The 15,805-nt window shown below is 39.1% G+C and overlaps 1 protein-coding gene across 1 annotated transcript; it reads right to left on the bottom strand.

Annotated features, from left to right (window-relative positions):
• Positions 1 to 5,368: 5,368 nt before the first annotated feature.
• On the bottom strand, positions 5,369 to 14,176 carry LOC307271338 (uncharacterized protein). Its single transcript, XM_080053757.1, has 8 exons — positions 14,168 to 14,176; positions 11,680 to 11,708; positions 10,462 to 10,529; positions 8,861 to 9,148; positions 7,947 to 8,213; positions 7,021 to 7,134; positions 6,868 to 6,919; positions 5,369 to 6,595 (listed from the first exon to the last, which is right to left on the bottom strand). The coding sequence occupies exons 1-8, from the start codon at positions 14,168 to 14,170 to the stop codon at positions 6,550 to 6,552; spliced, it is 867 nt and encodes a 288-aa protein (XP_079909883.1). The 5' UTR covers positions 14,171 to 14,176; the 3' UTR covers positions 5,369 to 6,549.
• Between the last annotated feature and the right edge of the window lie 1,629 nt (positions 14,177 to 15,805).

Raw genomic sequence — 15,805 nt, 5'->3', positions numbered from 1 at the left:
CACACACACACACACACACACACACACACACACACACGCACGCACGCACGCGCACACACACACACACACACACACAAAGAGGGAGAGTTTGTGCCAGTTCCATCCTCTCTGGTCTATTTCTGATGTGACGAGAAAAATGATCAAAGCTATGTGACCAGACTCCAAGAATGACCTTCTTACTGTCTCAGTTGTCTCTTACACACGCAAAGACACACACAACTTCATTTACAAGTCACTTTTTTTACGCACGCAGCTCTCACACTACAAGTTCAAATTATTACAGGAGGAAAAAGTCTACATATTCCGCCTTGTATTTCATCCATACTAGTGTCTGTACACCCCGTCCCTCCTCAAATCCATCACCACGTCTGGGGTGAGGAGATAAATTTAAGCGGAGGTTGCTGCACGGACCCGTTGGTGTCAAGTAACTCCAGCTTGCACAGCATCTCAGCCATTTTTCTTCACAACTTTTCTCAGTTTCACGTCTCAGTGTACCCTCCATCTACAGTTTTTGGGTCCAAGCACACACATGAACATCAACTTTTTTTTTCATTTTCATTTTCCCACATCTACACCTCCTTCTTTCGCAAGTACTGTTTATACTGCTGTGGGCAGAACATAATTGGATAAATGTCGGGCAGCTGTTGCAGCAGCCATTGCCTGAAGTGAAACATTCCATGATATCCACAAACATACACATGAGCACGCAGCAAACAGCTTGATCATCTTTCAGTGCCTTTACTCACATATTCTTAGTACTGTATTTGCCTTCTGAATGAAATAAATGCATTATCAGTTACACAGTACGTGATTTAGCTTTGCTGAACATTTGTTAACGTGTACAGTTTGCAATTCTCTTTAATTGAGAGAGCTTGGTTTTTTCGGGGAAAAGATTGGAAGAAATCACATTGGACATTAATAATTCAAACAATGTTCCATAACAGCCAGGTTTTACTTATGGCCCAGTATTTTTCATTGTCTGACCTCTAATAAACCATGATGACGTTATTTTTCAATCTGAACTGGCTGCCTCACTAATGCAGTTTCTGGCTACTAAGTTGACTGCGGTGCAATAGAAAATGTCATAGTAACCTAATAAGGTCTCAGTAGTGGAATATTCACAGTAGCGGGCCATAAAATTATCCATCCTTGGTTATCACACTGTATCAAGTATCAAACATAATTTTATATTACCATGTCACTTCCAGTCTTTCACAGCACACATTACTAATACTTTTGATGGTCTTTGATGTTCAGCCTCTGCAGAAACATGAGGCTGCCAACTGTTCAGAGCCAACATGGGCATCTTACCCAGAGATCCCTCACACTTGCCTGTTTCTCTTGTTGGCTTCCATCATACGATTCGCTTTAGAAATATTACCTGTCAGAACTATTTCTACTGTACAGATTCACAGATAGGTAGATAGATAGAGATAGGTGTGTGTGTGTGTGTGTGTGTGTGTGTGTGTGTGTGTGTGTGTGTGTGTGTGTGTGTGTGTTTCTGTGTGTGTGTGCGCGCGTTTCTGCGTGTGTTTGTGTGTGTGTGTGTGTGTATGTGTGTGTGTGTGTGTGTGTGTGTGTGTGTGTGTGCGCGCGTTTCTGCGTGTGTTTGTGTGTATGTGTGTGTGTGTGTGTGTGTGTGTGTGTAAAAAGCAAAGGTCACATCTTAAGCAGTTCTATAAATATTCAAAGGAGATGGGGACTCCAGTGAATGTGTGCTCGGATTTCGCTCATCTACACGCACCCTCACACACACAACTCATATTAGGTCAGCGCCCAGTTGAAAAGGCCTTGGCCAAGAGCTCCTTTGGTGTATCACCATTACATAGAGGTGTTAATAGTTCTATTGGGCTTGGAGCCAGCAAACATCTCTCTTTCTCTCTCTCTTTCTCTCTCTCTCTCTCTCTCAATTTTTTTTCATGCACTCCCTCTCTAGTCTCTCTAGATAGTTTTTGGCTCAATCAAACCCGGACCACACACACAATACAACAGAGACACTTTCATCTTCTTACCAAGAGAAATATTGCCATTGATGCACACTCGTTCCATCCACATAGGGTTTTCGCAACAGCTTCATAAACCTGCCATTATAGCCTTGGAGTACAAGAAAGCAATTATTTCTCGATAATTAGGGAAATTCCCCTCAAGAGCAATGCAATAAAACTGTTCTATTTTCCAAATTTAGTATGACAAATAATTCTTTATTTATTTTATTGCATTCCCCATCTCCTTCTGGGTCTCCTCCCTTCACCCCTGCCGTGTGTCTCTTTTTCCCCTATCTCTAGGCCTGAGGTCATGGGTCAGAAAGCACAGAGGTGATAAATGCTTCCAGGTCAGCTCTCCTGTCTGTGAGGGTCGAGGAGAGGGCTTTCTGCAGTGACAGCAACAACATGATCACTCAGCTGAAGCACCACAGCTGAACCTTCTTGGCCCCAACCGGCCCCCCAATGTCTCTGCACCATCAGCCTCATTCTGATTCATACCAACCACACCGTCTACAAAAGGTATGTACCGCAATTTACACAAAAGATGGCATGCACCACCTGAATTCAAAGCACAAGTACTGGAACTAGAAGATCTTCTAATACACGGGGAAATGTTAGACCACAACAAAATCTAAGTTACTGATATATTCTTTTAATTAAAAAAATATTTGAAACACAACTTTCTTCTCAGGTCTGATCAGTTGACAAACTTTCAAAATGCTCATCATCTAAACAAATTGTTTATATGAACGCGGCTTTGTTCTTATTCAAATTGTTCCCCTAGTACAAAAATACACAAATAAAAAGTTATTTTTATTTAAAGCGTGAAACTCAATTACATTTTTTAGGACTTTTGAAAAAAGAGAAAATTCACTCTTATTTTTTAACCATGTTGAGGCTGCCTCTTTATTCTGCATACACTCACACACACACACACACACACACACACACACACACACACACACACACACACACACACACACACACACACTTGTATCGGATTCAGAGACAGACAGTGAAATTCCCGCTGTTATTTTAAGAACGCTAACAGTCCAATCTCCCTCATGCTGATCAGCTCCCCTCTCCCGCTGTGAATCGATGCCTTGTGCTCCGGCACCCCACCACTACAACTAATCCGGTTGACTTTCATAACTAGCATAATCTGATTATAAATCCCCTGGTAGGGACGCCGCTCGGAACAGTGTGGCAGAGGTCACACGCCTCTCGCTGAGAAATGCCACAGGAGGACTGTGTTCTGGCTGAAAAGGTTCTCCATTAAGCAAGAGATTACACACTCTGCTGCGTCACTGGAAAACAGAACAGTCTGCTTAGGATTGTTGATAATTAAAAGATCTACTTGCTTTGCCTTGACTCCTGATGTGTCTATAAAGACCTCTAATCTGACAATGCCCTTTCTTCCATTTGTTATCAAAAGTGTAAGCTGCAGTTCAGACCTCGGGATCTGGAATACAAAAGCTCTATTTTAATACATCTCAGAATGTATTTCATTCATGTATAGTTATTTTACACATTATAATAATAAAGAATGGCAAAAATAGGTTGAAGGTGTTCCCCATAGTAAACGGTATAAGAAGCTTTTATTTCTAAAAGGGTTTGAAACCCTGTTGCCCAAACAAATTGTGTGACTTGTGGCTTTGAACTTCATTTAACAAACTAATGGGAACAGGTTTTTTATTGTTTTTCTATTGAGTCCCTTGGTTTTAAGTCTTTCTTCCATACAGTCGTTCAATTCCTCAAGAATATACTCTTGCCAACATAAACCAAAATATACTGTTCTGTGCTCTGATGTTTTGTATATCTAGCGGTCGGTTGAAGCGTTAAGATTTCATAATAGTAGCTCTATCTCATGTTGAACTTAAGCGCCTCATATCCTTTTCCAGTACCTCAAATTGACCAATGTTTATGTTTAAACCCAGTCTGACATGTGGTGTGTTTCTCCTACAGCCACCACAGAGGAAAGGTCCTCCCCGGATTTGTTTGGGTTAGAACGGCAGAGGAATGAGGGAGGGAGGACGGAGAGAGAGATGGGGAGAAGTGGGAGGTGATGGGGTTGATGACAGGCGAATGGGGGGGGGGGGGGTTGGTCGGAGTGAGCTTGGACAATACTCTCTGAATTTTAAAGAGGGGGATAGAAAAGAGAGAAGGGGAGTGGAGTGGAGGTTCAGAGAAGTGAAAAGAGAAAAAAGGGTGGGTAAGAAAAGAGTGGAGAAAGGTGGCAGGAGGAGAGGAGTGTTTGTGTGTGTGTGTGTGTGTGTGTGTGTGTGTGTGTGTGTGTGTGTGTGTGTGTGTGTGTGTGTGTGTGTGTGTGTGTGTGTGTGTGTGTGTGTGTGTGTATGGTGATGGGTGATGGGGCACGTAGAGGAGGATAATTAAAGGGAGGAGAGAGGAGCGGAAAGGGAACTGACGAGAAAAAGAACAGAAAGAAAGTATGGAGAAGGGAACAAGGGAATAAAATAATGAAGGAGGGAAAGAAAAGGAGGTGGGGAGAAAGGGGGAAAAGAGGAGGAGGAGGAGGGCAGGGACCTTTGGGGGTTACATTCCTCAAGTGCAACCAGCCTGGCACTGCTCTGCTGCCCAATGTAAACACAGCCAGGGCAGAGAGGGGTGGACTGACAGCCTGTCACAGTGACTCATGGCACAGTGGGAAGGCAAGCGAGGTGGAAGAAAATTTCATGGAAGAAAAATGTGCAAAAAAGGAGAAAATGGATGGGAGAAATAGAGATATGAAGAAAAGCTGAAAGAATAAGAGGTGGAAATAGATTGAGACAGAAATGTACAGTAGTAGAAAGGCGCTTTGCGGTGGTGCTCTTGTCTCCCTTCTTATGAGCTTAATAGAATTGTGAGGAAAATTCTGTTCACACGTTGAGGTCAAAGAGACATCATTATACCAGTTTAAGCTTTAAATGCATATTGTGCATAGACACTGTTATATTCATTGAGTATAGGAAGAAATGAAGCAGGCTAACTGCCCAAAACAGGATCAGGCTCGTGGAGGGGGAATTTCAAAATAATATTGTGACGTTATACTATACACAACACCTACAGTGACAATAAGCCATGACCGCTGGAGACTCGTCTTGACTCTGCAGTGCTAGTACAACACCTAGTGGCAATTTAACTGCATTGCAACTGAAAAAAAACATGTTGGGAGATAAAGCTCTTTTTATAGCTACAGTATCTCTGTGACTTACAAAAGACTCATTGATGCATCTTAAAACATTGGAAATAGTGTGAACACAATCTGCTGCAGCAGTTTAAATGTTGTTTTTTCTGACAGCACACCATAGTGAGTGAGAAATAAATGTAATTATTTTCACAACACTCAATGATAATTAAATTACACAAGTTTAATGTATGTCAATTTCCATACCAAATGAGATACAGACATTGTGAGGTTATGTAAAATAACAAGCAAGCCAGACAAATTCACAACAGCCATCCAAGGAGCGTGTTCTTTACAGATTCAGGAAATGAAAGCAGCCTTTTGAGGTTCTTGTAATTCTGAGGAAGGTGGAATAACAGGAAAAATATTGCAAACTGGGTAAACAACGAACATTTAGAAATTAAGAAAGAAAAATATAAAAATGAAATAAATACATATAATATTAAAAGGTCATTTCAAATGAGAACAGTCCCCTTAATCAACAGCAAAGTTGTGAAAAAAAATATTAATCACAATGGTAATGGAAAATTCAATTACAAGAGAAAACCTTTCCTTCGCTAGGGTAATACTGGAATCTACTGCTGAACACTTTGCTACTTTGATAACAGCAAATTACAGAGAATAAATTCATGTGCAAACATATGTCACAGCTTTTACTTCTAAACATTTCTGATAATAAACCAATTATATAAGTGAACTTGCAGTGCATTTCAATCAATTTCAGCATTGTTCTATTATGTTCAATAATACAGTGAGTCCCCCACCCCCACAAAAAAAACATTGTAGATTGCTAAATGCAAAGGGGAATGTTAAAGTGCAACAACATGTTCCGTATTCAAAAGCAATGAAAGTGGCACTTGTAGAAAGTGTAACAGATTCCACTTCTCCCATCGGAGGTCAGCATAACAATAACATACATATTCCATCTAACTTTAAATACAGTCTTTTGTGCTTTTGATTTCACTGCTCACAGTGCAGGGAAGTGTATTTCTCTGACACCTGTTTCCAGTATGCAAAAAAAAAAAAAAAATCTGACCACAAAATTGGAAAAGTCATTTCATTTGAGAAGTAAGCCGTAGAAAGCTCTCAGTCGAATGACGCACTGTACTTCAACCGTAAAATGATGCTTATAATGAATACTTCCTCAAACACTTAGAAAGTCAAAAGTGTCAGTGAAATGTTGAGAGCTTGTAGTCCCCTTGTCAGTCACTGACTATGTGGCCACTGACTTCCTTCCTGGCTTCTACACAGCCTCGTCAGACACAAATGTAACATAGCTACACTTGAGTGGCATACAGTTCAGGTTCTAGTTTTTAGAACATATATAAAGTTTCCGATTCGAAAAAACAAACGGGATAATCTTCTCCACCAGTTCAGCACTCAACGTTCCACTTCCCCTTCTTTTCCTTTGAGAGGCATATCCTCCCTGAGTAAAAATAAATCAATAATAGAAAGGGAAGGAAGGGGATACAGTGATTACATGAAAGTAAGAACAACTGTGAGTATTGTACTGTACATAATATGATGTAAATTACAAGTTACAATTTTGAGGCCAACCACAATCGTGATTTACAACATTTCTTCATTGAAGTACATCCTCATGGAACTCTGTATCAGCTGACATTTTACACTTGTGTGAAGTCAAAGTATTGTGACCTTCGATATGCGGGCAATTGTGTGCAGTAACCATTCACTTACTCTGGACATCCTTGTACTCCACATTCTGGCCCCCCATTAACTGGTGCTGATCCTGAAAAACCAACATAGAAAAAGCTGTCATTCATACTGCCATATTTATTTTCTTCCTAAAAATATATCCAATGTGTGTTAAACAGCTAAGCTGTGACAAACCCTGTCTTTTCTTGTATCTCCATAACAGCACAACCACAAGAATGATTATGCAAAGCACCACCCCACAGATGGCTGCTAGCACATAAGGAAAGTCCTGTGGATCCTCGGTTGTACCTTCAGGTGAGAACCAATGTACGGGTCAGAGACATGCACTGGGACAGTTGAGTTTAAAGTGCAAGGCTGGCAACATTTAATTCACACCAAAATTTAAAAAAAATTATTGGTCTGTCATTCTCTCAATATTTTGTATATTACATTTACAAAACCCTTAGCTACAGTCATCACAAAATAATTTTAAAATAAATCAGCAACACTATTATATAATTGTCAGAATCATTATACACATTACTGTGGATAATACACGGAAGACAACGTGGCAATCATGTCAAGAAGTAGTACTACATAGTCAAAGCATATCTCAAAACTTGGACCAAACCTATTCTATGCATCTGACTTCTTCTGAAAACTTGTTTTTGTACTTGGCTCTGGGGATAGCAATATTGTCCAACAGTGGTTTCATCACTTATAGGTCAAAACGTGAAAATCTCAAAATAAACTTGATAGAATAACAATTATGGTCCCCAGAGGATGTGCTTTAATAACTCTGATTTCCCTCCAGTCCTATCAGGAGTTGTGTTTGTCCAATACTTTGCTATATGGGCCTGCACATTAGGGTGGGGAACATGGTAAATACTTTTTGCCATTGCAATTGTTTAAGCCCAAAATACAGCTCTTCAACTCTTTTGTAAAAGTAACACACAGTAGAACATTTATGGAATGTTAAATGTTGCAGATAATGTCCCTCACACGTTCCTTTAACTATATGCCATCCTGCCACCAAGGGGGATCTATGCTGAGTGGGGATTCCCTTGCCTTTTACACTTCCCACAAACTTAGGACTGGTTTCTTTTGAGTTCAGTACTCACAGACTGAGAAGCTGTCTGAGGTCACATTGTCCACAGAGCAGCTGAACTGCAGCTTTCCCTTGGAGCAGTCGAATGATGCGGTGCTGCTACTGTTGACCAACATGGTGACTGGATCACTCGTTTCATTACTGTTTACAATTTTCCATATCTGAATCCCAGGTACGTTCCACATTATTTTCCTGCTTGGGTAGCCACCGTGTGAGGAACACTTCACCAGGCAATGAAGACCTTCACAGTTCATTGTCACTTCAGGTTTGCTGTAGTTGGCTAGGAGAGAGAGATAGAGAGAAAACTGTCAGGTAGCCACGTTGAGTCTCAGCACCATGCACCTTTTTAATGATGTCAAATTATTCACAGCATCCCCAGGTTTTTATATATATATATATATATACAGTATATATATATGGCAGGATTTTAAGTCAGTAATCACAATAGTGGTCATGTTAAAATGAACTGATAGCATGAGAGGAGATGAAATGCTGCGTTTCACATAAGTATAAAAGTGATTTTCCTTAGGTAGGCCGTCAATTGATAGTTTCACTGTGATTTGAACTATTAATTTCTAGTGCTTGAAACTTTTAGAAGAAAAGAAAACAAGATTTTCACTATCTTTCCATTTGATTCTTGGTTACAGAAAATAACTGTCCATCGTCCTGATACCTATAACTCTAATCAATTGTATTGGCTGTCCAACACATGTTTCCCCAAGGGGACATTAAAGTATAATTGAATTATTGGCAATACCTTTCAGGGGACAAAACTATACCACACCCACAATCATAGAAAGAAACTATACTGCCTTATTCATAATACAATAGCATCAGTATTATATAGGGTTAGAAACAATACAATTCCTAACAAAACATTTGAATAATAAGGTCAAATTTGAAATGTTGAATGCAGCACACTCCTACCTGTGACACTGAGGTGTATGGGACTTTCATTTGGAATGTCATCGTGTTCGTACATAATTTGCCAGTGATAGTCACCACTGTGTGAGACGCTTAGATTGTAGATGTTCACATTTGTATTGATGAGATCCAGTTTTGTGTTCTCCCATCCCTTCACTTCATTTTTGGATACATAGTAGCCATTCACGAACTCCAGACCCTTCATGAGGTAGAACAATGTGATGCTCTTTTGTTTGTCAACAGGGCAGTGGAAGGTCACACTGCCGCCAACCTCCCCTTTCAGCTGGATGTCTGGAAAAGAAAGTAAAGCAGGGGTAATGTGTTACCAAATGCTGGGAGACCTCTCATGAAACATAATGAAATTGTCTCCGGGGAGAAATGAATGCAAATCTTGGGTGCATAATCAAACACAATTAAAGGCCATTTAAAATCAGAAATGTATGATCTACTTTTATTCTAATATCTTAATTGCGGGATCCCTGAAGCCTAGTTCTAGCGATGAATAATATTCTGAATATCTGAGTTGGTAGCAAGTTAATTATATTAATAATTAATACATCTATAATACTTTTCCTGTTGTTGTTTGCATTATTACTGAGTCAAGCCAATACATTGTTTTTTTATGTAGCATGTAGTAAAATCAATTACAAAATGTTTTGTCATCCATAGTAGACTTCAAAATCCACATAAGAATTATACGTTAATTATAAACACTTCGTACTTTGAGCTATGGGTGATTTTAAAGGTCAGGGGTTTTTGTTAAGGCTGTTTGAGAGCTCCACTGTATGACGTAGTAGACAAATCTCAGTTCCTCTTTGGCCTATTTGCCCTTTATTGTATAAAATGACATGACTAATTGAGTCCCTTTCATGTTTTACGTGAAAGGTCACAACATCGAAAGTGAGGTTAGGGTGGCTAGAGGTTTTACTTTTTATTATCACTTTTGGTGCGAATGTTTTAGTTCTGTTTAGATTGTCCACCACCAACACCTGAGAAAGATGTCTGCATCTTTAACTTGGTAGATTTCTTTACAAGCTATAGTCACTAACTTCGTCCATGTGAAGTTTGGTGCTGGACTTATTTAATTGCAGGTACTTTGCAGTGGGACTGTGATTATAAATTTTTGGTTTAGTCGAAGAAAACAATTATACTGGCTTTCTTGTCGAGAGTTGGATGTGAAGAATGACTCTCATATCTGTATGGTAAATATAAGGCTACAGCCAGATGCTGGTTAGATTAGCTTAGCAATAAGTCGCAAAACAGATGAGAAATAGCTAGCCTGGCTCTGGTTTCCAGTCAGTTGCTTTGCTAATGTAAATGGCTGCTGGCTGTAGCTTCATATTTGTTGTACAGATTTAACTCTCAGCAAGAGAGCAAGTATGTGTATTTCATTTCATGTTATACAGAGTTATTTAATGTATGTTGAGCTGTAACACAGCCAGTTGTTATTATAATACATTGTGTTGCTTTATTCATGTGTGACCAAACATAATGCTGTTACACAATTGGTCCTCAGGCCAATCTGTTTAAATGAACAACTGCTTTGCCAGTAAAACCAAGTTAAAGGTGTGGTGCAGATGCTGCAATATGACAGAAGTGCTCACCTGAGACAGACAAGTGCCACATCAGAGTGAACACCACAGCCACAGACCAAAGGGAAAGCCTTGGGTTTCTACCAAGACAAATTGTTAACATGGTTACCCAGGTAACACAACACATAGCCATAAAAAAAAAAACTTCAGCACAAACAATACTCCCGACAATCTCCCTGGCCCTATGCCCAGAGATATGAGCGACTGGTTCCGTTCACAGCTTTTGCAGCCACACATGCTCATAATGACTCATAATCAAATCTGGTCCTCTCAATTGAATTTGCCACCTCTCCTTTAAACAAAACAATGACACACACACAACGATGAGATCAACATAAAGCCCCCACACACAGTTCAGCGTTGTGATTAGGTAAGTAAAGTTTCACTTTCTTTCTGATCAATAAGGTGTTTCATATCAAAAGCTGTTTCCTTTGTTGACTCTTGTCCAGAGTGCAACAGCTAATAACTTATTTTTTTGAGTCACGAAAGTTATGTTGAATTCGTAATAGGCTACAAGAGATGGCCTACATTAAACACCATGAAAGTTTGAAAAAAAGTTCTCAGTATCCTTGTCTTTTTAGATTGTTTGGGTGAATGTTGCAGTCATACATTTGACGCTTGCTTTGCTCCTTAACTCAGGCAGCAATTGCAACTCTGAATGATGCAGGGTCACAAACATATTGTATTATTCTGAGGCTACAGCTTCACATTGGAATGACGTTTTCAACTACAGGATCAGACAGTGGGGCAGTTGAGCAATGAGTTCAACACAAGGAACACAAGTCACGACAACATCAAGTGTTCCTCAGCAGAAATAGTTGTTTGTGCAGTGAAACCTGTATGTTTCAGCTATTTACTCAGTACTACTACTGTATTTACTGAGTTCAGTATTTTTAGTTGTTCTCTTTTGTGCAATCATTTGTGACAGCAAGAATGGAGATAGTGTGTTTCGATTGAGAAATGTGTCAATGCCCTGACAGTGACACTCTCATTGATAATTAATTTGAATTTCCCATGACCTCATCACTGGCTGTTTTTAAAGTCTCTTCGGGGCCTCGCCCAAATTGCTGCTGAGCGTGAAGACTGAAGTTGAGTCATGTTGTTAACTGATTTCATCATCATGTAAACCATTTCAAAATAGTAGAGGTAAGGTGAGTCACAGCATTGTAGTGTCTACTGCTGGTAAGTCAAACTCTTACAGACTGAGGAGAAAATGGCACAGGTACTTACAAGAAATACTGTGGGATCCGATGTGATGCCTGTTCGAAAAGACATACAAGTTAATAAAAGTGGGCACTTTGATTTCATTTTCTTCATTTAAGTGAGTTTATTTTAGATCAATGCACAGTAGCCTGAACCAAGCACTCATGCAACAATCAGAAATGGCCTGCATGTGAGGTGAAGTTAAGTTTTTTCCCCGTTATTTGTTCGTTGTGTAATAGATAAGGCCAGTTAGTGGACCTGAGGCATGTTTTTAACTTAAACATTTTCTTATTTACAAAATTATTACTGAAAATAGTCTTGTTTATGAAATCTGAGTTCAGTGAGAAGGCTCAAACAGTTTCTTGAATCCATACAAACACCATAATACAATCGTATCTAGAGTTTCTGATTGGCCTCTTCACATTCACTGTTGAGAAGGGAAAGGATTTCTGGCATTTCTGAGAGAACACAATCCAGAAGTCACCAAGCTGAAGGAAAGTCCCAGTGATGTGTACAAGGGTGGATCCTTTTACCTGCTAGGGGAATCTACCTTCCCACTGAAGACAGGGCCTGTTGTTTTTTCTAAAATGTTATTTGTGGCCTAATAGAAACCAAGTGTTGAAAGTATCAGTTAACACTAAATATAGTTTCAGTTGGTTCATATTGCTGTGTATTGTGTAAAAAATAAATTTTCTCTAAAATCACAGACAAACAAAAAACAATATCTGAATTGTTTTATTTGTAGGCTAAAGTGTTACAGGGTAAACTGAAAGGAAAGGGATGGTGAAAACTAGCAATAAAAATGTGTCTTGTGTCTTATCTTCTTAGACACCTGGTTTCGCTTGACTCATACAGTCTAGAAATGACATACACATTTGTATTGAAACTTTGGGATAAAACACAGATTCACAGAATATCAAGTACTTTGCTATACAAAAAAAAGTAAGAGGACTTTCTGGGAAAACATCACAATACACACAAACACACACACACACACACACACACACACACACACACACACACACACACACACACACACACACACACACACACACACACACGTACACCCATCCATCCACACACTGAGTGGCCTTACAACATGAATTTCTGTCTTTAGCAGAAACCACATCTGAGGGAATTCCCAAGGGCCACATTACTACCTAAAGTACTGTACATGGTGAGTTTGGTTTCAGGAAATTGGATGATCTGATGTCTTGTGAAAGGGGTATTAATAACTCTAGAAAAGTTGATCGGTCATCAGGCTAAGATAAGCATCCTGTCTTCTACAATATTATTTGACTCTGATGTTATAATGTACTTCTGACAGAGGTTTAGCTTGCCCGAAACTTCTGTATTTTTGATACACATCACTGCACATTTAAAAAAGGTTGTGATTTGAATGTATTGCACTGCTCTATACTCAAAGTTATTGCGCGATTGACTTGACCTTAAGTGTTTGCACTCTTATAATACAAGTGTTCGCTTTTACTATCACAAAAAGAACAGATACAATGAGGTTTTGTTTGTTCGGGGATTCCCACATGACGTAGATGATTTACTAATCACTATTGCCCTGCCTCATTGTTTCTAGGAAACCAACACAGACACAGCACAACCTTATTAAGTTTTGGCTGTCTGACAAGCTACGAAACCAGTCCAAAACATTGTCTCAAACTCATCGCTCATTTATTTATAATGTGCTCTAATTTACTTATGTGCTATAAACTGAGGTGAGAGACTTGTGACAGGGGAAGTTTATTTACTCAGCTGCAAGAAAGAGATGACACAAGCTGACTTTCTATTTCCTTTCTGCAATTGCATTGCTTCATTGTCATACAGTACTTCACAAATGTTTCATGATTAATTTCCCAATACTGATCCTCTTTTCAATGCCAGTCAATTATCATCGTTTGATATCAGTCTTTTGTAAATATTGCTGTACACACATAGCTGAGTAACTCTCCAGGTTCTTTTGATTCCAGAGCACATATTTGCACGGCATTACTGCTTCTGTAGGATAAGCAGTCTTGCACAGGATTTAGCCGAGATCCATGCATGTGTTAGTTTACTTGTGACAACAACTCAGTATTGCAGAGCACTTGACTACAAGCTTTTCCTTTGAAAGTTTTGATATTGAGTCCACACACACACACCCACACACACACACACACACCCACACACACACACACACACACACACACACACACACACACACACACACACACACACACACACACACACACACACACACACACACACACACACACACACACACACACACACACACACACACACAGCACATGCACCCACAAGTGCACATACACAAATACATTCACGGTCTGCTGCTCATTGGTGTTTAAAATATTTCTTTCACACAAAACAAAACAAAAAGATGCTAATGAGAGACAGTCTATTCCTCCTTTCGGACATCAACATGGCAGACAATAATAAACTGGCTTATTTCGAACAATCACATGAATTGATTTTCAAAGAGACAAGGGAAAACAGCTCTTACCATCGTGCCTTCTATCTTGCATCTGGGAAACTAAGAGAGGGACTTCCTCTTCATGATATATGGGCCTGGCCAGCTTGATGGGTGGAGCTGTATGAGTCATTTGACTTTTGATATTCTGAATCCTTTTTATTGAAATCATCTTCAGTCAGCAACAAATCTGATGTCAACACATACCAAAGTAATTTTTTAGTTGTACATAACATAACAAAATAATAAGGAATATAAAACAAATATAATAATTCGAAACTGATGTTTTGTTTTGGTGAGATTTAACTTCCTCAGAATCGTGTGTGTCTGAGGGTTGTGTGTGTCTGCATGTACGTATGTGCGCACTAGTCTGCTTGTGGAGTCACTACTGCATATACTACAGCGATGTCAAAGAGAACACAAGGAAGCTTAACACACTTCCTTGTTTACTTACCAACTCAGTTTCACCTGGCATTGATTCTTTGGAAGAGAACACTGTCATTGACAATGACAAAAACAACAACCGACAATCTTCTGCTGCTAAGTTTTGTTAATTTTTTTTCACATCACAGTTGAATACATGATTCGAAATTAAAGCTGAAAGACACAAAATTAAAGATTGTGATACATTATGAGATTGCACTATGGAGATGCAGTTTTTGACTTATCACAGACAATTTTTTTCATCTTTCATTTTCTTAGTTTTAGTGATTGGACAACGGAGGTTGCTAAAAAAGTGTCTGTATGCCACAATGTCTTCTTTAAAAAAAACAAATACTTGTATTTATCTTGCTTTTTGTAATATTTGTTGTATTTTTGTACATTTTCTATTTACGTTATTACTTGCATTTACATATGTTATGTTATGCACCATCGAACCAGAAAATTCCTTAATAATTTGACTTGACTTTGAGCACAAGTGACCTGTGTTTGATATTGTTTCCATAGATACAGATGGTATGCTCTTTTTTCAAGAGCATACAGTAAACACCCCCAGCTTCTCACACCAGCACTGCTGCTAACCACAGTGTTTCACATTCACATTTTGTTATTTGTTCTTCTCACACACAATTGATGGAATATTTTTCACTTCTGTGTTCATTTTTTTTTGTTCCAGCACTGTGTCTAATCACAAATACTGGAATAAATACTGTGCTGATCCATTTTCATTTCCCATTTAATTCCCGTTGATTGCCATTGAAGAGGTTTATCATTTCAAATGTTTCCAACTTGCTGAACCTGGATGTAAGAACTGGACAGAATATGTAATCTACTACATTTGATTTTAATCAAATAATACTTTTTATTAATCAAAAGGCCTTGTTTATGTAACAAAGTGAAAGAAACTCATAGTTTCTTGTAAATTAACAGCTTTCACCACAACCTCATGTTACTTTCCGCTGAAGTCTAGGACAAGTGTTTGGAAAACAAAACTGAGTGTGGAAGGTTTGTGATTGAACACCCGTGGCTCAAGTTGGAAGGTGTCCATTCGAGGAAATCAGGGGAGTACCCTGAATAGGTCAACAGACTAGGGAAAGCTGTTATTGAAACATGCCCATGAACAAGTCTCAATAGCACCTGACCAACATGCCTTCAGACTGCAGCAAAATACCCAGTGGTGCAGTGGTGTCTGAGGAGGTATACTCTTAATTTATGCACCCAAAAATGTTG

Source organism: Ammodytes marinus (genome assembly GCF_949987685.1).
Source record: "Ammodytes marinus genome assembly, chromosome: 3".
Taxonomy (NCBI): domain Eukaryota; kingdom Metazoa; phylum Chordata; class Actinopteri; order Uranoscopiformes; family Ammodytidae; genus Ammodytes; species Ammodytes marinus.
The sequence above is the reverse complement of the archived record's forward strand: the minus strand, read 5'-3'. Positions and strand labels throughout refer to the sequence as shown.